Consider the following 23,539-nt stretch of genomic DNA (forward strand, 5'->3'; position numbering starts at 1 on the left):
AACACATGAATCAACCAGTGTTACTTTTTTATATTTTATGCAGACTGATGTTATTAGACTAAACCAGATCTGGCAAAATAAAAACAAAAATAAAATAAAACAGTTGTTCTTAAATATAATGAGTTTTAAAGACTCAAGAGTGATAAAAAGGTTTGCATCATGCAGAACTGGTGCTAGGAACTTCTTGTTCTATAGTTTGTGCCAGCCTATATTTTTCTTATATCTCTTTCTGGCAAATCAAAATGTAAAAGGCAAAAGCAAGGAATTAGCTAGAAAGGAATGCCTCAGTGCAGCACTACACTATGTGATGATGTTTTGCAAACTTCAGAAGTGGTGCGTATTCTTTCAAAGTCTAACTAGAAGCTTACACATAATGGCCTGTACACCACTGACACCACCTGCCCTGTTGTTGTTGTGGGTGTTTTATGTCCCCGTACTCATACTACCAAGGATTTCTGTTTTCCATTAGTTAACCAAGTGCCTACGTTCCAAGTCTGCTCATGTATTCGGCTGCCTACCAGGATGCCATCCCAGTAATACAGTGAGCATCATTGCCAGTTTGAGACCCCATCCATTTTAGACACACCCCTGTGGACATTTCTTGCAGTTGTCAGTCACTTTTGGAGCTGCTAATACTGACCCTTCAGCATATCCGTGCCTCTTGTAAATATGGTGTTTGGGTTAATTTGTAAAACTGTCTGGGAGTTTTTAGCATAAGTACTGACACCTTTTTTGTAACTGTGCAAAAGGCAGAAAAACTTTATTACAGATGAACTGTCCCTGAAAAGTAACAGCACTCTAATGAAGTGTGCAGTACATAACATTCTAACTGATTTCACTGTTCAAAACTTTCACAGCAATGCTTTACAGCAAGTAAGTACAATAATGTTATTAGAAGCAGTTCTTTGTAAGAAAACAATGCAAGCATTCACTAATGCAGGTTGACATTTGATAATATGGCTCATGAACCATAGGTTTAGAGAGTGTGACTATCTCTGTAGTGCTTCTGCTAAGTATATCTACAGTAATGAGGCCCTGAAACTAATAATACAGTATCTGAATAGTTATACTATATTTTTAACATACCCTTCACTTCAGTATAGCTGTAAAAATGTTTTCTATTTGGTTGAACAATATTTTTTTATATATGGCATATGAGCAGAACACCATTAATTAATACAGTGCACAGGATAAACAAGTTGCAGACCAGACTTATAGAATTGTACAAATTATATATAACCAGAGCGCCATGTCCTACAATCCTGTTAAAATGCACACTGCTGTTATAAGTGTTTGGTAACATGTATTACATGTCTGCATTATGCACTATGGCAATCAAAGGTGGCTCCAAGAAAACCATGGCACTAATTCCCATTAAATAAATAAGCCTGTTTCAATGATCAGAAGATGAGAAATCCTAGAACACTGGGCAGATAGAAAGTAGGAAGTTTGCATGAGCAATTTTGCAAAGTAGTCACATCATCATATGGTGGCATTTCTCAGCTTGGGACCCACATTTGCATGTAAGAGACATGCTAGCTCTAACACATCACTGAATGCCTCAGAAACTCCAGTGATTTGTATTTGCTGGGATCCTCAGGCGCTACTGTGTCTTTCACAGTCACTCTCTTTAAATCAGGCTTCACAAACTAATAGTTGTCTGTAGAATTCCCAATTCATGTTCTTGTGCTACCAGCTGAGTTAAACACTCTTCATATTAAAAAACCCATGACTGATTTTATGCTGACAGGATGCACCTTCCTCCAGCAAAAATAAGCAAAATCACATGTCTCAAACACATGTACTCTTTAATATAATATGTGCAATAGCCCACATTTTTACAACTGTATGATATGGTAAGACATAGTAGAGTAAGGTAGACAGCTGCTATTTCAAGATGAAGCTATGATGTTGAAGAAATTGCAGGGCAGTCACTGTAAAACAGGAAATATGGGAGTACCACGACCAATGCCATTAATGGGAGGGACTATGTTGAAGCAATAGAGACCGTGGTGGTAGAGGTAAATCTAATTTGTCATCATACTGGCATGTTAGTAACTTTGATGAGAGGTCTAGATCAGCAGTCCCCTGAGTAATAGAGAAATATGACACCATGCATAATCAGTAGTCATCTTGCAACCATGTTTTATAATGCATTCTTCAGCCCCTGCACTTCATCATATCTGCCTTCCTATACCCATTGCCAGAAGTCAGGCAGGCTATGCCTTGCCATTGTATTCTGGTGGCCCTTCTGTGTCCTTGCCAGAGCCCCTGGAAACTTGAAATCACGAACTCTTGGAGGCCTGCTATTACAGTAGGTGTCCACATGGCCTGCTACATTAGAAAATGCTTCATGAAAATTCTCACCCAGGAGTAGTGGATTGTAAAACACCTTCTTTGTTTAATGCCCCTTGTGACGATAGAAGGTAGTACTAGCACAGCCAGTTGGAATTTTATAAATAATTATATGTCATTTGTGAATATGAAACTGATTTATACAAGATGCTTGTGTTATAAATGTATTAGAACTGTATCTCATGTTTATATCAAACTGATTTGTACAGATATTTGTGCTGAAAAGGTATTTGTAAAATGCTCATGTTTGAAATGTATCTGCAGTGTGCCCTACTGGAGAGATCAGAAATGTACATGCACTACTGTAACTGTTTAAATGTATATGTTTTAACAGAGGAAACTGCAAGGTTAACCTCAGCCAAGCAAACTTTAAAATATATCTGAAATTAAATCACTTTATGAGCTAGGCCACAAAGATGCTATATCACAGGTTTCAATGCAGACAGAGATACAAAGTATGTACTGGAAAGCTTTCTGCATTGTCTTTGGGGTGAACTAATTACTGCTCTGGAAGCATGGAGGTATGAAATTATTTTATGACTCCCAGCACCTACCACAGATCTGAGAAAAAGCCCTTGTGAGCGTATTTTTACAGGTAGGTGCTAAAGCCTGCCAGCCTCCAGCAATGGGTGTTTGCATGTAAACTAGATGTCAGATGACCAGAAGTGATGTCATTCTGCAAGCTATCCCAGAAGTAATATTTTAGATATTATTTTGCAGTGAGACTGAACATCCTGTATTCTGGCTTGGGGCTGACAACAATAAGGACCATTCACCATATCATCTGCCTTGCTCTATTAAGTAAGTTATTATGTTATAGTATAATTCTCTTAGATTCAGTCAGGAATATAGTGAAGCTTAGTTTAGATACTGTCTTTCTTTATTTGTCTGGGTCTGTCCTTCAATGTTATTTTTCCTCTGATTTTGAACTCTGATATCACTGTGAGCAGATATTTAGTATTGTCTTGTTCTTTTATTATTTATTATTGCATATATTTAATCTGTTCATTGTTGATGATTTTGTAGAGATATTTAAGTTTTGAGAGTACTTGCATATTTATTTGGTGTCACTGTGTGGGCCACTCCTGATAGCTTTGCTCTTGGTCAAACTACCATTTGTATTAATATTAATTTCACTCAGTATATTGGGTACCCTTGGAACAGACTTAAGGTAGCTGGCAGGAGTGTCTGATGGCAGTCATAATTACCTTATACTCTGGGCAGAAGGGAGTATAGCTAGTAAACCTGTGCCAGCCTTTCCAAGGTGTGTGTGTGTATGTGTGTGTGTGTGTGTGTGTGTGTGTGTGTGTGTGTGTGTGTGTGTGTGTGTGTGTGTGTGTGTGTGTGTGTGTGTGCGTGTGTGTGTGCATGTGTGTGTGTGCGTGCGTGTGTGTGTGTGTTTGTGTGTGTGTGCGAATCATATCTCAAAGAGTGTGTGTGAAAGCTACTTGGGCAGGGACACGAAGCACTGGTTGGCCAGAGAGGTTGCTGGAGGCCTTGGTTGAAAAATCAGCTGAGATAATTCTATATCCATGCCATTGGGGAGTCTTATTGGGGATCAGGAGAAAGATGGAGAAACTAGCCCAGGGCTGACTGTGGTCTCTGTGTGCTTTTAAGGGAAATTGCGCTTGATACAGAGAACTGCATCTGGAAATACTGTGTGTGTGTGTGTACCTGTTATCCTCCCAGTGAACGTCCCACACAGGTGCCAGTGGTGAGGATTGAGGCTCCTTGATTACTGGCCCAGAGGTTGGGCATCACACCCCCTACATAAAGTGGCTGCCCATCTGATGTGCTGGATTTTGGTTGAAAAATATTTATTTGACAGACTAAGCTATGATATTTGTTGTTTAATCAGAACTGCAGAGAGTAATAATCATACAGGCAGTGATTTCTTTTCTGAGAATTCATGTGTCACCTACCCTAACTGTATAACTGATGAATGTATGTAAATGAAAATGGAAAACCAACCCAGATGAAACTTCAAGATTAAGGTATATGAACAGAACAGGAAACCTCACATTTGAATTAAAAGTACAATCCATGTTGCAGGTAGTTTTTGATTTCTAAGGAGAGTACATCTTTTCCATGTGGCTGACTTTGCCAGTTCTACAGCCAATTTCTACTCGCTTACTGACAAGAAGATAGATAGTGTTACAGCCTATCCCTCTTTATGCAGGACAGTCTCTGTTTAGGCTGCTTTATCCTGCAGGCTAATGTCCTGAGGTTTGAAGATAAAAAATATTTCCTAGGTTTCCTGTAAGAGTTGCATAAATGCATAAAACAATACTTTGTATCTGAAGTACTTTAATATGGTATTAATCAACAGAAATGTCTCAAATTCTACAGGAATGAGCTTTTATTTTGGTAACAAAATAACGCCCTGTCCTTTTTGGACTAGTTGTGGGAATACTTTGTTCTACAAAATGTCACATTTCTGAAAAGATGCCCCTCTTTGGGCATCTGAAAAGGAGATGAACCTGGTGGTAGATGGGAAGCTAGAGTAACACACTGTAAATATCACTTTTCCTTATTCCTGTAATACCTTTAAATATGTTCTGATTTGTCATAGCTATCAAATTCTTTAACATTTTATCATCTGTTTAATGTGGCACATTTTCTGTTGTGGAAACCAGCACACATGAATAATGATAGTAGAAAAAATATATTTGTTTGGTGTCCTCTTAAAGACATATTTTTCTTTAAAATTATGCTTTTAGAAATTGGTAGGCTCTGTGACATGAATGCCTCCATTCATTGCACCAGGCTTTGTCCTAGATTCCTGTGTTGAGCTATCTGGCTTATCATCTGCTTGCACAGTATACATGTCCACAAAATGAAAAGCACATTTCTGAAGGATTTCCTGTGATTGAACAGTGTCTAGAGGTTCTCCTTGAAAGGGACTTTGAGGTTTAAAGTTATCAGAATTGTACACCTCCAAGTTTGGTATTTTTTTCTTTGTGCAGCTTGGACTGGGTGCAGCTGATGGTATTGTCTTCTGACTACTGTTTATGAAGTCACTATCTTCCATGGAATCCTTTCGAGAATTGTCCAGGGACCCGCGATTCCAGTTCTTGTTTCTGTTGACTCTCCATCTGTGATGTCTCCTTTGATGGTACTGGCATTTTAGGATACGAGTAAAAGCTCTTTTGAACTCCTTACTGGAACAGGGGTAAATTATTGGGTTCATGCAGCTGTTGAAGTAGCCAAGCCAGAATACAAATTTAAAGACTGTTTCTGGTGGTCTTAAGTAAGAAAACAAAGATCCTGCAAAAGAAATAACACAATAGCATCAGTTTCATTGATTACCACATAATTCAAGTAGATCCATTCTCTTTTAGCTTTTTCAGATTTCTGACTTTCCTTATTGTCATACTATTGTATGTGATGAAACCATATCCCTGTTATTGTTCTCTGAGCTGTCTAAGATTTGACACTATTATCCCTGTTACCATAATAACAGTTCTGTAAAATCTGTCATTACATTCCTGTTGGCATACTGGTCTCAGTTCTCCTTAAAATACAACACCATGTAATAATAATACCCATTTGTTAACCAGGTAGGCACACTGGACTTACAGTCTTTTTCAAGGGATGAACTGAGAGCAATTTCTGGTTAAGTGACTTACTCAAATTCACACACACTGGGCAAATAAGCGATGGTGAAATCAAACCTTGTACCATAGGAACTACAACTCACAGACTTAAACAATTGTTTTCCAAGGTTCTTATGTTGTGACAGCATATCCATGCCAGCCTACTATTTTGTGAGCTCTCTACCATCTCATGATATAGCACTTCTGGCATACTCTTCTCTGGGTTAGTCGATCTTTGTTTAAATATCATTTTTATCCAACATCACCATATCTTTACTGGCATAACTTTCTTTAGGCTAACTGACATGTAACAGTTAGTCTCTCCTGGTATACCCTTGAATGAGTTTTCTATGTGACACTCTATCCATGTTTGCATATTTTTAAGACCTCTTAGACATCTGGTAGCATATAAATTCCTTTTATAAATCTTTTTTACATAAAAAACATTTCTTATTCCCACTAGATGATTGCCTCCAGATACCAGGGAAAGTGTTAATCTAATAATGGGACTGTTTTGTAACATACATATCTGGGGTATTGGCCAATCCATTGAGTTGTAGTAGATAGGAGGCTTTTGACTGACAGTCCAGGTGGAGCACATCACTTTCTCCCACAATTTCTTTGGTGACTTAACCCATCTCGGGAAAGATGTACCTATATGGTTATAGATTCATGATTATTTGTCAAAAGATTATTCTTCAACAGACAATTACTTGGACATAAATCTCTGGAAACCACATTCAGCAAACACATTTTCAAGCTTTCTTGTATGGGAGTAAGCCCCTCTGCACCCCTTCCCCATGTGAGAAAGCCCCCCTCACCACTCCTAACTTACATATGCCAACTCCATGGTTGCACAACAGTGGAGAAAGTGCAACACCTCTTGTTTGCTGAAAAGGACTTTCCATGATAAAGCCTTTGTGCTGCCTTCCGTCAAAGAATAATCACACTGATGTGGCTACCTAGCCATTTTCCTTTTCCATATGTGACACTTTTTTCTGTCTATCTAGCTATCTGTCCATCTGTGTATTTACCTATATATCTATTTGTCTGTCTATCTATTTACTTATTTGTGTATATATTTGTTAATTGGAAAGATGCATTGGGCCGAGGACCCTTTATAGGCACGACCCAGGTCGAGAGACAAGATAAAGCAAATAGTTACAAAGAAGTAATAATGCACAGTACTATTAAATTCTAATTAGAGATAATAATGCAAAAAAACAAAACAAAACAAAAAACAAAACAAAATTAAAACAAGGCAGAATGTACTTGAAAGAAAGAAAAATGTATGTCTAAGTTAGTGACAAGGACACCATGTAATTAATTCAAAACAGGAGTAATAGTGGAAAGTAATTCAGTTCTGGTTGCAAAGTATTTATGAGGCTTGCAACAATGATGAATTAAGGATGGATTAAGAAGAGAGATGGTAAAGTGATAAGAGGGGGCAAGTGAAAAGTACATAAAGTGGTAAAGAGGCAGAAAGTGATATACAGTGAGGTGGCGAGTAAAGAGAAACTAGTAAGGTATTTTACAAGAAGGTGTGGGGAGTGATGTAGGGGAAGTGGGGGTACAGAGAAATGAGAGATGCATGAGGAAAGGGGTATTGTATTGCACTGATGGGTATATGTTGAGAGGGAGGTGGGTACTGCACTTGTGGTATGGGGAAATTGTGTGCTGAAGTACTATCATATATGCATGCCTAATTCTATTATCCATGATTATCGAATCAGTGATATATTAGAGTCTCTATGTTTTTTAGTGTGTATCTGAAGCCGTTGAGAGAGAGGACTATATTGTTTGGAGTTTGATTCTAGTTCTGTGGTGCTAATTCATTAAAGGCTCTTTCAGTAGTTGCTAGAGTGTAACAGTAGTCTAGTATGTAGACTATAATCAATGTTTCTTAATGAGGAAGGATGGATCCTAAAATACTGAGTTCTGGAGAGGTGATCAGTAGCCATCATTAAGGAATCTATACGTTAGTGTGTTCAGTAGAAAATAGGCTGTATTATCAAGTATGAGCCAGTTTCACTTATTTACAGTAAGGTAACGGTGCTCATAGGTGGGAGAGAGCTGTATAAACCAGAATATTTTGCTTTTCATCCTCTGTTAACACTGTAAAGTTTGATGGGAGTGTTAATTAGAGGGAGGCAGTACTCTATCCTAGGTACTAACACATTAATGGGAATAATTTTTCTAGCTTCTAGTATAAGTAGGTGGGAGATTTTGTAATTGACAAAGTGGGTGATTACTTTCTGAGTTTGCATTTCAATGTGGGATTGAAAACTTTTGGTCTAGCAGCAGGCTCAGATATTTCTGCTCTGTGGTATAAGGTAATTTTTGATTGCCTGGGTCAGAGATGCACAGTTGTTGAATGTATGAAGTCACCTGCTTGTGCCAAATAACGTCACTGCTGTTTTTTTGTCATTAAAAATGAAACAATTTGTACAGAAACAGTTGCATAGCACTATAAAGTCATTTTGCAATGAGTCTTCCGTCTCTTGTAATGTCACTGATGATCTGTTAATAAGTCGGTAAGTCCCATCAGAGGTCATTTATGAATCATGTGAAGATCAGCGGTCTTCTCATAGGTTTTGTGTCATTGGTTTCAGATGAATGCTGTATTTTGTATGCAGTTCTGGAATCAGCTGCAGACTTAATTTGAGAAGTTGCATTTTTTAAGTTTTTTAAAGGAGAATTTTTGTGGCTGACACACTCAAATGCTCTTTTAAGGTCTATAAAATATGCACCAGTTGGGTTTCTCCTTATCCATGCTGTTGCATATGGTATCACTTCATAAGAGAATTGCTGCTGAGGTACTATATTGAGGTTTAAAACCACGCTGTTTGTCTATGAGGATATCATACATGAAGATACTGTGTAGGATTTGCTTACATACATTTTTTCAAAACCTTGGCTAAAGGAATTAGGTTTGCTTCTGGTCTTTAGTCTTTTGCTGTGATAAGGAATATAGTTTTAGAAAGTGGAGTGATGCCTGTTCTTTTGACGAATGACTGGGACTGTAGTGACTTGAATATTCAGTTGGTCAGTTCTAGCTGGTACTTTTTGTTTGAGCTTTGTAAGGTCTTGCAATTACAGTTACTATTCAGCTAAAACTAGTTCTGACACCCCCTATTTCCTGTCCTTCTACAGTGTGCATCATGAACTTTCCGTTCTATTGAGCTACGCATACTGTGTTTGTTACTGCTGTTGTTTGGGTTTCCTATTAAAGCTTCTGAATGAATTAAGGTGTTTGGAACTTTATTCCATGTCATAACAGGTGTCATGATTAATAGGTAGGAGATGCTAAAGCCCATGGTATGGCTTCTTGCATATTCATCAAAGGTGTAGATAGTTAATCTGGTTTTACAGAGTGTGTATTTTACAGGCTGTTTCCATTACTGATAGGCAATCATCTTAATACAGAACATTCCTTTTAGACATGATGTCTCTTTTACCTACAGCAGAAAACTATTATGGCCAAATTTTAATTTAAATTAATAAGATTTACTAGTACCAACATTTTTCCAGATAGAACCCTTTCATGTTAACTTAATTCTTGACACGAGTGAAGGCTGAGCAATATAGATGAGGCTGAAATAAAATTTGAGAAACAAACCATTACAAATTTTAACTAGCATTACAGTGACTATGTGAAATGTAACTTCTGTCATTGTGCAGGGAATTGTACTATTCTCAGGAAGGCTGGTTATCAGCAAGTGTGTGAATTTAAAATCAAAGGACCATGTCCCTACCCCCAGAGGCATCTGTCTAGCAAAACCACCCTTTCTCTGTGAGACCTAACACTGATATTATAGGGATGAATGTGGGTATAATAACAGAGGTATTTAACAAAAATGATCCAGCTGATGGCCACATGTGGTAGGTGAAAGTGAGGATGTGTGGCTTTCACCAGCTCACTGTTACATACAAGAGAAAGCTTTCTCCTTTTTCCACATACTGGTCAAACCTGAATCCCTGAGGATGGTCCTACATTGTAACTAAGGAGCTTATCTCTTGGTCTATCCAGCAACACATTAGTGGCATTTCTCAAATCAGCTAAAATGACTGGTTATCTTTCATTTTGTTCAGCAATTCCAGATTAAGGCAATAACTATTTCCACTGATTTTTTGCTGCAGTGTTTTCTTTCCATTTCCGAATTGGGTTGGACACTTGTAAAACAACTTTTGTCATGGTCAGTACACGTAGTTCTTTACCATGCCTCTCTACTGTTGTCCTAAATAGCCTACACTCAGCACATATCATAGCTAACTTCAATCCAGTATAAAAACTCAAAAAGAATTTTCAGTTTAGGATTTAAAAATGTAATAGCTGCAACCATCTTAATAATGAACTGTTTATTCATACTACAAACTATTTCAGCTGTTTCAAAAATGCTTATGGCAAATGTTATGCACTCCATGGTTTAACCTGAAATGCATTCTTTTTTGTGTAATAAATAAATTTAAGACCATGAAAGCACATGTAACAACAGCCTTAGGAAATTACAAACTTCTCGTAACTTTGCAAGTAACAATGCCGTAAGCCATATATGTTGAGCCCAGTATCTGTATAGTATTTTTATAAAGCATTAGTTAACTTATAAGCTATTGATCTTCATTATGTGAAAATTGTATCACTTTTGAGGTATTTTGATTCTGGATTAAGTAGCACGCTGAAAGTGAACCCATGGAATGCAGAAGTTTCATCCTGCAAGTACACACCTGCCTAAAAAATGTTTTTCAATATCTTCAATGATCATTATTGTTTTAGAAACTGGCTGATGGCAGTAGGCTCATTTTCAGGGGTTATATTACGCCATGTCTAGCTGAGAAGAGTGCATTTTTCTGACTGATTCTTGCTTACTGGTATAACATTACTGACTGAACTAAGGACTGTTGGTGTTTGGATTTTCCTTTCAGTAATTGTGATGTTACCATGGACAATTTGAGTTCTAGTCTGGAAGGTATGTGCACACTGTGATGAGAGGCTTGTGGATCTATTATGTTTTCAGACCGCACTGAATGTGCAGATGCCTAAAACTAGCACTATTCCCATGCTGTGTCCCCCACACATTCCTGCCATCAGCTCTCTTACTTTCTCATTCCTTCATTCCTTATCTAAAATGCTTTGTGTTGTATTATGAGTTTCCTTCCTTTCTTGTTTTTTTGGCTGTCACCATACATCATGTTTAATGCACACTCGCCTTTGAATTGTCTCCTACTAATGAAAGGAATCTTCTTCATTTTCCTTTTGAACTAATATTTGCAATAGCAGAAGGTAACATTGTCGCCTCACAGTAAGATGTTGTCCTGTTCCATTCTCAGCTAGAGCGTCTTCTGTGTGGAGACATGGGTGAAGGGGCGTACCTTTGTTGAAGGTTGTGTGTCAGGGCCGACAACTCGGCACATAAAAATCTACTGCCAATCATTAGCGGACCGGAGTTCCGCTGTGGCGACCCCTAATCGGGAAAAGCCGAAAGACACAACAACAACAACAACTCCCAGTACATAATTGTTAGCAGCACTGAGGTTAGTAGCATTAACTACCAGTGTATAACTGATTGATATCTGCACTAACTTCTCAGTGTATAACTGTTAGCAGCACTAACTCCTAGTCTATAACTGATCGTTAGCAGCAGTAAGTCCCAGTGCATGAATGATTGGTAGCACCACTAACTCCCAACATAAAACTGTTAGCATCACTAACTCCCAGTGTGTAACTGATTGTTTGCAGCACTAATTCCCAGTGTATAACTGATTGTTAACAGCAGTAACTCCTAGTGCATAACTATTAGCAGCACTAACTCCCAATATATAACTGTTAGCAGCACTAATTGCAGTATATAACCAATTGATTGTTAGCAACACTAACTTCCAGTCTGTAACTGACTATTAACAGCACTATCTCCCAGTGTATAACTGTTAGCAGAACTAAATCCCAGTGCATAATTGCTGGCAGCACTAATTCCCAGTGTCTAACTGGTCATTAACAGCATTAACTCCCAGTGCATAACTGCTGGCAGTATTAATTTGCAGTGCATAACTGATCATTAACAGCACAAACACCCAGTGTATAACTGTTAGCAGCAGTAACTGCTAGTGTTTAACTGATTGTTAACAGCACTAACTCCTAGGGCATAACTGTTAGCAGCACTAACTCCCAGTGTATAACTGTTAGCAGCACTAACTTCAGCATATGACTGATTGTTAACAGCACTAACTCCTAGGGCATAACTGTTAGCAGCAATAACTCCCAGTGTATAACTGTTAGCAGCACTAACTCCCAGTGTATGACTGATTGTTAGCAGCACTAACTCCAAACATGTTACTGTTACCAGCACTAACTCCCAGTACATAGCTGTTAGCAGCAGTCACCCAGCTGTATAACTGAATGTTAACAGCACAGTCTTCCAAGTGCATAACTGTTAGCAGCAATATCTCCCAATCCATAACTGTTAACAGCACTAAAACCCAAAGTATGACTGATTGTTAACAGCCCATACTCTCAGCACATAACTGTTAGTAGCATTAACTCCCAGTGTATAGCTAATTAAAATTATTAACTCCCAGACATAACTAATTTGGCAGCACTAACTACCAGTGTATAACTGATTGTTTAAAGCACTCTCAGTGCATAACTGTTAGCAGCACTAACTGCCATTGTATCACTGATTATTAACAGCACTAACTCCTCATGTATAACTGTTAAAAGCACTAACACCCACTAGAAGCACTAACTGCCATTGTATCACTGATTATTAACAGCAATAACTCCTCATGTACAACTGTTAAAAGCACTAACTCACAGTGCATAACTGTTAGCAGCAATAACCCCCACGTACATAACTCCTAGCAGCACTAACACCCTGTGCATAAATGTTAGCAGCACTAACTGTCAATGTATAATTGATTATTAGCAGCATTAAGTCCCAGTGTATAACTATTGACAGCAATGACTTCCACTGTATAACTGTTAACAGCATTAATTCCCAATGTATAACTGATTATTAACAGCATTAACACCCAGTTTATAACTGTTAGCAGCAGTAATTTCCAGTGATCATTAACAGCACTAACTCCTAATGCATAACTAAATGTTAGCAGCACTAACTCCTAGTATATAAGTGTTAGAAGCACTAATTCCAGTATACAACTGATTCTTAACAGCACTAATTTCCTACCCAAATTTGTGCCCAGGGTTTTTTTCAACATATCTAAACAGTGTATTTGTGTCTTTTTTATTTTATCTAAACAGTGTATTTGTGTCTTTTTTTATTTTATCTAAACAGTGCATTTGTGTCTTTTTTTATTTTTTATGTCTCTCTCATATTCATATATTCTTTCTCTCACCTGTCTAATAGCTTTGCCTATATAATAGGCAGAATAATCCAAACTGCTGGCAATATAAATATCCCACCTTGTGCTACAATTATATTTCTCCTTAATAAAAACCTTATAACCATTAAGAGCAAACTAAATTAAGGAGAAATATAATTGTAGCACAAGGTGGGCTATTTATGTTGCCAGCTGTTTGGATTATTCTGCCTATTATATAGGCAAAACTATTAGACGAGTGAGAGAAAGAATATATGAACATGAGAGAGATATAAAAAATAAAAAATACACAAATGCACTGTTTAGACATGTTGAAAAAAAAAACCCTGGGCACAAATTTGGGTATTTTGTCATCGAACAACTTAAGAAGGATGACAAGGGTAGAATTGTAAAAGAACATTTACTAGTTAGGGAGTTGAAAAGGCAGCTCAGACTCAATGCTTGAGTGGAGCCTAGGCTTAATGACACTTGTTCCATTTCATCTGTTTTATTTTTAAAGAATTTAGAATGCTAATGTGTTCATTTATTTACTGAGTATCTTAAACTATATTAAATTTTTAATTGATTTTAGACAGTTTTTAATGAATTTGTATTAGATTAGGTATTTGTTTGTCATGCGACTGTCTTAACTGCTATTTAAGCTGATTGATTGGGCTGGGTTTTAGTTCTGATGATGTCCTGATGGATGAAAGTGCTAAACTATTCAACATCACTGTCATTATTGCTGTTGATTCAATAAAGCAGTTCTACTGGATTTCGGCTCTTTACTTGCTTACTGGTTTGTGTGGTGAGAGTGTTTCTTTATAACTGATTGTTACCAGCAGTAACCCCAAATGCATAACTGTTACCAGCACTAAGTCCCAGTACATGTCTGTTGGCAGCACTAATCTCCAGTGTATAATTGATTGTTAACAGCACTAACTCCCAGTACAAAACTGTTAGCAGCACTAACTCCCAGTGTATAAACGGATTAACTGCCTGAACTCCCAGTAAATATCTGTTAACAGTACTAACTCCCAGCGTGTAACTTATTAACAGCACTAATTCCCACTGTGTAACTGATTATTAGCTGCACTAACTCCCAGTGTATGGCTGATTGTTGACAGCACTAACTCCCAGTGCATAACTGTTATCAACACCAACTCTCAGTCCATAACTGATTACTGGCGGCACTAACTCCCAGTGTATAACTGTTAACAGCACTAACCCCCAGTATTTAAATGACTGTTAATAGCACCAACTCACAACGTATAACTGACTGTTAACTGCAGTAAAACTGTGCTGATAAATGTATATCAGCGTTATCTGAAGAATACATTATTCATACTGTCTAAGGGTGGGAGGTTGGCATAGTGGTTAAGTGTTCACCTTATAGGCACTAGGCACATGGTTTGAGTCTCACATGGGGTAATTGGCTGGGCTTGCAATGCTCCAGAAGGACTTTATTCATGGGAGGTTGGCATAATGGCTAAGATGTTTACCTTACAGATACACGGTACAGGGTTTGATTCTCATATAGGGTAACTGACTAGGCTTAAAATGGCTGACAAGGGCATTTAGACTAGTACTAAACTATGAACCTATCTCCCAATGTGTAACTGACTGTTAACTGCATTAACCTCCAGTACATAACTGTTAGTAGCTGCAAACAGTTATGCATTTTAGAGTTAGTTCTGTCAGTGTATGACTGATTATTAGCAGCACTAACTCCCAATGTATAATTGATTGTTAGCAGTACTAACTCTCAGTTTACAACTGATTACTGATTGTTAGCAACACTAACTCCCATTGTATAACTGATTATTAGCAGCACCAACTCCTAGTGTATAACAAATTGTTAGCAGCACTAACTCCCAGTGTATAACCTATTGTTAACAGCAGTAACTCCAAGTGCATAACCGTTAGCATCACTACCTCCCAGTGTATAACTGATTCTTAGCAGCACCAACTCCTAGTGTATAACGAATTGTTAGCAGCACTAACTCCCAAAGTATAATTGACTGTTAGCAGCACTAACTCCCAGTGTATAATTGATTGTTAGCAGTACTAACTCTCAGCTTACAACTGATTACTGATTGTTAGCAACACTAACTCCCATTGTATAACTGATTATTAGCAGCACCAACTCCCAGTGTATAACCTATTGTTAACAGCAGTAACTCCAAGTGCATGACCGTTAGCATCACTACCTTCCACTGTACAACTGATTATTAGCAGCACCAACTCCTAGTGTATAACGAATTGTTAGCAGCACTAACTCCCAGTGCATAACTGATTATTAGCAGTACTAACTCCCAGTGTATAACCTATTGTTAACAGCAGTAACTCCAAGTGCATGACCGTTAGCATCACTACCTCCCAGTGTATAACTGATTATTAGCAGCACCAACTCCTAGTGTATAACGAATTGTTAGCAGCACTAACTCCCAAAGTATAACTGACTATTAGCAGCACTAACTCCCAGTGTATAACTGATTATTAGCAGTACTAACTCTCAATGCGTAACTGATTATTAGCAGCAACAACTTCCAGTGTATAACTGAATATTAACAGCACTAACTCCCAGTGCATAAATGAGTGTTAGTAGTGTAGGGTGTATATCCTGTTTTCATATACATAAAATATCAATCCTCAAATGATTGAATACAAATGCTCAGTCACCAACTTATGAAAAAGTAAATTAAGCACATTACCTGTTCATAACATATACCATCTCTGAGAGTGCAGTATACTGGGAAAAGGCATATTCCCTGATCTCTGCTGTAACACAATCTCGCACAGATAAAAAAAAAAAAAAAACACATCTGATTATCTGATTTTTGATAACACAAGGTGTCTTCTTTTTTCTTCGATAAAAAGAAAATTTTACCAAACAAATGTAAACCGTATATATAACTGAAGTACTCAGGGTCAACAAATGTGCAAGTAGGGAAAGAAAAAAATGAATTCAACACTGCAACAAGAGACCTGCATATTATTTCATCAGTTCTTGATTATTGCGTACTCATTATCAACTTGAGTGGAAGTAGAAAGATGAAAGACCCCACCCCCACCCATCATGTGTTGGTCGGTTATAACTGTTACATTTTTGTTGCTGTGGTTGTAATTGTTACACTTTTATTGATACTATTTTTAATGTAACCCAGGCAGAGCCTGCAAGTGCTTATGTTGTGATCAGTACCCTGGATGCAAAAATGTAAATGAAAATAAAACAAAATAAAAAATAAATAAAATAAATCAAACACAGGACTGTAGCAAGAGACCTGCATCTCATGTCATTTCTTCTTGAGTATTTAGTACTGTTGCTTTCCATTTTACCTTCTAAAGAATAAAATATTCAGTACAAGGAAACTGTCAGAGGAATGGACAGTGAATGCATATTTTATATGAGTATGTTTACAGTTTGGGATACTGTGCATGTTGCTCTGTGCATAGAAACTTTTTAAACTGTCATAAAATGTAAACATATTATACGGTACAGTTTAAAGTTGTTTTAGATCTGCTCTTGTGTACTAATAGAGTATTGTATAGCTGTAATTGTTACCCAAGATGTTTCTGCTTTAAATAATCAGCTCTATAAAAGTTATTGGAATACACAGCAGAGTTTTAATTTCGTGTGTCATGTCACACAAAGCAAGACATCAACACTCCTTTGAATAGCTAGGCATGTTTTCTAAAATAAAACAATAAAAGGAGAAAAGTTCTGTTTGATACCTTCAGCATTAAGAGTGAGCAACCATTTTATATATAGGGATTTTACCCTTTAATTTTTACATGCAGTTGCCTCACTATAGTATACTTCTGAAAGTATACTCTGAGGTCCTACTGTGTTACTCGTGTTTCATTTACCAACCTGCCATGTATCAATATTCCTTGTGCCAAACCATGCAAAATGCTTTAATATTAGTGAAGAAAAGACTGCAATGTTGGCATTCATATATCCTTACAATGACTACATTTTGTATCTGTTTTACAGATATGCTTTTAAATCAGTCAGAAATGTGGAAGTATAGATAGCATTTGAACAAAACTGTCATTCCTGCATTTTGTGCCAGGGATGGAAAAAGCTTTGCATCCACAACAGAGATGATGGGATGAGATGGTAAGGTGATCGTTTGAAAGAAGGGAGGAGAATACACACATCTTTTAGGTCATGAAAGTGAAACTGAAAGACTGCATTCTAGTGTAGGACAGCAGCTGAGGTGAAATAATTTGTCAATAAGTTAGCAAATGAGGAAGCAGCAAGTCAGATAGCAGCAGGAAGCCATCTTTGATTATAGTTATACAGTGGTATACAGAATGGGGAATGGCAGAGCAATGACAAGTTCCTTGTTCAATAATATTTAGAAGCTAGGGGCAGTTGGTTAAAGAAGAAATAGAGGGACAGGCAACATACCTGTCAACCTCTTAACTCAATAAATCTGGACAAAACCCAATGTAACAGGGGACAAAGGCCCATAAATAGGGACAGATTTTAAATATTACTCTTCTAAACTTAGAAAGCAGTTAAAATAACAGAGTTTGTGTTAAAATGCATTTTCTAAAGGATATGAAGTCTGAAACTCAAATGTTTGCCATTACTTAGTGATTTTATTCCTCAGATCTTCCCAGTGATTTAGCAGAAAACCACAAATTTTATGAGGCACAAACTATAATTTTGAGGGAAAAATCTGGACATTCTGCAATAATCTGGACAGCTGAGAGGTATGAGAATATACATATTGTGCTAGGGTGTCTGACTGAAATCCTTTGAATTCTGCTTTTGAATGAAAAAAAAAGTCTAGAAATGGAATCAAAACTTTTTTTTTTCCATAGATGGCAGAACACCTGTAATCCTCCCCAAATTTAGCTTCTCCATGTACTTGCTTATGAAGCATCACTAGCTCTGAGGTCTCTGCATTTGGGGGAAAACAGATATTCACTGTGCAGCCACCTCAGATGATCAGCACACATTTCAGTGAAATGCACATTACTGGCCAGGTGCATCTGACATACACATTCTGATGCCCATTATACATTACTTGAAGGGGGAAGGAAGGAAGGCTTATTTTAAAAAAAAAAAACTTTGGAAGAACATAGGAAACAGTATCATTTTCTCTGACCAGTGTTTGCTTTTCTGCTGGTCATTGTGTTTGGATAAAGACCAAATTATCAACGTTGGAAGTCTTAAAAACCAACCTGTCTGATTTGTAGATAACTTCTGTATCTAGAATGAGTCCATGCTTGTGTAGTCACTGAGACATGGTTCATGTGTACTGAGAGCATAACATCTGTGTCAGGGTTCTGTGCCTGTCATACCTTTAACCCACTGGTAATGGCAGAGGTATCTCCGTGTTCATCAGTGATTTATCCATTCTGAAGTGACTCCCCATGACTCTCTCAGTGAGGTCAACAAACTCCAGCAAACACTAGGTAAGTCAGAATTTCAACTTATAAATTATTACCATTCCCCTTCTATGACCCCCCACAGAATCATGAAAACTTAATAGCATTCCTTGAAAATATCCATGTAAGAGAAGAGATGGATCTTTAATTCTTAATGACTTCAGCTACCTGCTTTGTATATTGGAGTACTCACAGTTTTGTCACAGGGTATGCACAACATTTCTTCTATTGGGATCATGAGAAATCCCTGGATCAAATTGTCCAAAATCTGACCAGGGTGTTGTTATCCTGAAACTAGTTCTCATACACTCAGCCCTGACATGTTTCCAGCTCCTGGTTGGCTACTTATCAGTTAAGTCAGGCCACATAGTGGTTGCATTCAATTCATAACAATCACCCCTTTTTATGACCAATAAAATCATACAAAATTCAAAAAAGCAGACCTTTAATGATTGTATGACAAAATCTCAAAATTCAACCACGTTAACTCCTTGGTAGATAAAAGTAATGTAGACACCTATGGTAAAGATCTTTATGCTCATTTAGATAAATGCATTGAGAGAAAAGTCTCCATTAGAACCAAATGCAATGATAAATTCAACAACATACCACCCTGGTGGTCACAAGATATTCACAAATTGTACAAGAGAATGAAGAAACTACTTAGATTACCTAGTAAGGCCAGAACTTCCCATTACAAAGGTAGTATAAAATACTTAACCAAGAAACAAAAGGCAGCTATAAAGAGCAGCAAAGCATTCCATGAATATAGGCTTCTTAGGCTAAGGATAATTATATAAGTCCTCCTTTAGCAGTGTTAGAAAACTATGGAATAATTCCCATCACAGCTGCAAACCTAACTATAATGGCACTACCAATTCCAGTCTAAAAGACATTGCCAACATACTAGCAAATACGTTTGCTGCAAATTTCTCCCCTGAAATTATTATCCCTACTCCAAGCATCCCTGAGACATTTTCTTCCTATACTATCTCAAATTATCATATCCTTACAGTACTCTCTAAGACCAAAAACAGTGGGTCCTGATAATACACCAGGTTGTCTAATAAATAGTGTCCAACAGACTCATTACCATTCCCTCCATAAATTGGGTGGCAATGTCCCTCCTTGGGGGGGGGGGGGCTCATCACTGACCTGGGAAACTACAGATCCATTGGTCATACTATTCATTATTGTAAAGCCATGGGATGTATCATCATTGACCTTATAAACCAGGGCAATAAAAATTTGATCAGGCTTGACATGCAACAATATTGATAAGAGTAGTTCATGCCTGCTAAATCTGATGTGCTTCTTTGAAATGTCATGCAGATGGGGAAGCGGGGTCGCACATTTCACACTGCCTACTTGGGTCTGTTAAAGGTATCTGACACCATACCATATAATGACATTGTTAATAAACTAATGGCCTCAAACATTGATCCCTATGTAGTAAGATGAATTTCAAACTGGCTAAAAGACAGAACGTATATTGCAAGTGTCAGTGATGCCTCCTCACTTAGGAAAAATGGACCCATTATAGAATGTTTGTGTCTTTCGGCTTTTCCCGGTTAGGGGTTGCCACAGCGGAACTCCGGTCCGCTGATGATTGGCAGTAGAGTTTTACGTACCTAGAATATTAACAAATAATTCATATATTTGCTGACAGAATTTTGTTTTCTGATCTGTGCAGAAATTATTTTTTTGTCCTAGGCTCCCACCCAACTGATGTTTTGTTCTTAAAGTTGGTGTTTTTTGCAGTTGCCCACCCCTACTGTAAATCTGATCTGCGATACTCCTCCCAGTCCCATTTCATTAGCTCATTCTACTTAATACAGAGATCATTTGGGAAGGCAAAACCCCTTAGTCCCTTAACCTTGAATTATCTTCTGTTCCTGCTCTCTCCCTTTCTACTTTACAAAAAAAAAAAATAAAATAAAATAAAAAAAAGACACTTTATTTGGCTGCTTATATTTTTCTGTATTTGTATTTCTTCCTACTACTCTGTTACTTCATCTTGGTTTTTTTTTTGCTACTTGCTGCTTGTTCTCTAAAATGTTCAACTGCATATTTTCTGTTGCATTTATTACTGCTTGTATATAGCCTGTCTAAATTGCTAAGTGTTATTCTAATTTCTTAGTTTTGGTTTAAGCACTTGGGCTTTAGGCCCACCCCTTAGCTCTCCCTGGCCTTTCTCCCTCAGATTCGGATGGACAATTTCCTACAGTTTCTCCTGCCAGTCTGGTTGATATGGACATCCTGAGACAGTGCAGCAACTACCTCATATACATGGACAACCATCTACTACTACCACCTATGAACACAATTTGTGAGAGATGCAATTACATTAGGAAACTAGAGCCCATGCTCTCTCCCCCCTCAAGCCAATATATCTGGCACCAAAAAGGTTATCAACACAATCACTACACCTCAAACACCACCCACACCTACACAATACACACCCACATATGTGGAGGTCCTCCACATAAACATACCCAAACAAAGGAGACCTCCAAGGCAAAAACACACGTGATCTCCACAGCCCCAATACCACATACCATGCATAGTCCACATACCTGTGTCTCACAGCCACTGAGGCTTCACCATAAACCCAACATATTAGTCATAGGAAACTCCATTGTGAGACACACAGATGTGTCTCTCACCAGGCTGGATATGGAGAAATTCATGGTTAGTTGTTTGTCAGGTGCCAGAATCTACCATATCACATACGCACTTGAATCTCTCAACAATAGGTACTGTTATGACTCTGTCATAGTCCATGTTGGCATGAATGACTTCAGACATACCTCTCTGGACTATATGAAGAGAGACATGATTGAGCCCGCTGATTGTGTGTCCCAGGCAGGTATGTCGCCAGCCTTAAGCAGCATTTTGCCATCACCCAGAATGATGCCTCGATACAAACAGAAAATGATTGACTTTAACAATTGGCTTAGTTTCTGGTGTCATTCTAGGGGGATCCAGTACTTGACAGCCTGGGAAGATATGATCGACAGACCACGATGCTTTGCCAGAGATGGCCTGCATCTGTCTCACCTGGGCTTCAGGCTTCTGGCAAAGGCTCTAGTGCTTTTTTTAGGAAAAGTCCCTGAGATCAATAAAACCAACATAAAAATTTCAACAAAACACAAATTAAAGGTCATGCTGCTAAACTCTAGGTGTCTAAACATTAAATTGTACTCATTGCAGGCATTCTTAACCCTGGAAAATGCTAACATCAGTGCAGTCACATAAACCCGGTTCAAAGCAGTGGAGAGCACCCCAGACTTACCTGGTTACTCATCCCATCATACATTCAGACCCCAAACTGTGGGCAGTAAAGCCAAAGAACATGGAGTTTCAATATACATTAAAGACATACACACCTCCAGGCTGGCCACACAGTATGACGCACAGGAGACACTCCAGGTGCAGTTAACCATTGACAAAACCCCTATTCAAATCATAGCTAGCCACTGCCCCCAAATCTGACACAAGATGCCCAGTCCATCTATTTGGACATGTTTGAATCTATCAAGATTCAACCCTTTACCCTGATCCTGGGTGACTTTAACTTCCCAAATACAGACTGAAAGAACTACTCATGCCAGAACACAAATGCCCAGAGATTCCTTGACTTTATCAATGCAAATGCATTGGAACAGCTAGTCAATACCCCCACATGAGCTGATAATATATTGGACTTGGTATTAAACAACATGACAATAACTGCAACATCCCTTTAGTATCATCCTCCCTGGTATGATCCCACCATAAAGTAGTCACTTTCAAAGTCGCCATCTCCCCCAATCCCCATCTAGCTAGGTTCAGACATTAAAACTTTCTCCAGAGCTGATTACAACCTCCTGAGGGATGGTATAAACAGCTTTATAGCTCCCTCCCCCTGTAGGAACTGGCACCAATATCCAAAACTACACCAAAGCACTATATGAGCATTTATATAGATGCATAGAATCAGGAATACCCGACATGACTAAATTATCCACCGCAAGGAAGAGTAAACCTGTCTGGTGGACATCTACAATAAATAAACTCTATAACAAAAGGAAAAAAAATTGCTGTCCAAGACCAAGAAGGAGCAGGTGCCCAACTGGAAGGAATGTCTCCTCAGCCTGAACAAGCAAATAAGAGCACTAGTGAAATCCTCCAAAGCAAACTTTGAGTCCAAATTGGCCACATCTACTAAACACAATCATAAGGCCTTCTTCACAAATGTCTGAAACCTCAAAGGAAGTACCCAGATCTGTTCAGAACTGGTGGTCAAGGACACCATGTATACAAATGCTGTAGATATAGTAAACTTGCTGGCTGACAGATTCAGTGAAAACTTCACCCCTCTGTCCCACTCCATCAGTAAATCAAGACATCCCCAGTACCTGCCCCCTTCCCCTTATACCTAAGTAACATGCCATCACTGCTGTCTCAAAGGCAAAAAATACAGCCTCCATGGGACCCGATAACATCCCAGGCTTAATCCTACGGGATCTCAGGCAGGAATTTGCAGCACCATTAGGCCCCTTATTCAACCAAAGCTTGAGTACCAGCTTCATCTCAGCTGAGTGGAGAACAGCCACTGTCATCCCTTTACACAAAGGTGGAGTGTCCACCAATCCAGGAAATGAAAGACCCATCAGCCTAACTAGCCTGCTCTGCAAGGCCATAGAATGGATTACCATGGACCTCATTAACAAGGACATTGGCAACCTCCAAACACTGGATCCCACACAGTCTGGCTTCATCAAGGGGAGGTCATATCTGCTAAATTCGGTTGACTTCTTTGAGACAAGTCACCAAGCTATGGACAACAGGAAGATGGTGCACACCACCTACCTTGACCTGGC

The 23,539-nt window shown here is 38.3% G+C and overlaps 1 protein-coding gene across 1 annotated transcript in view; it reads right to left on the bottom strand.

Annotated features, from left to right (window-relative positions):
* Window positions 1-3,755: 3,755 nt before the first annotated feature.
* Window positions 3,756-23,539, bottom strand: part of ADRA1B (adrenoceptor alpha 1B) — a 338,447-nt gene continuing 318,663 nt past the window's right edge. Inside the window, exon 2 of the mRNA XM_044084504.1 lies at window positions 3,756-5,622. Coding sequence (XP_043940439.1) covers window positions 5,072-5,622 — 551 coding nt within the window. The 3' untranslated portion in view covers window positions 3,756-5,071. The remainder of the gene's footprint in view (window positions 5,623-23,539) is intronic.

This window comes from Protopterus annectens, chromosome 9.part0 (assembly GCF_019279795.1).
Source record: "Protopterus annectens isolate FY-2018-M chromosome 9.part0, PAN1.0, whole genome shotgun sequence".
Lineage (NCBI taxonomy): Eukaryota > Metazoa > Chordata > Ceratodontiformes > Protopteridae > Protopterus > Protopterus annectens.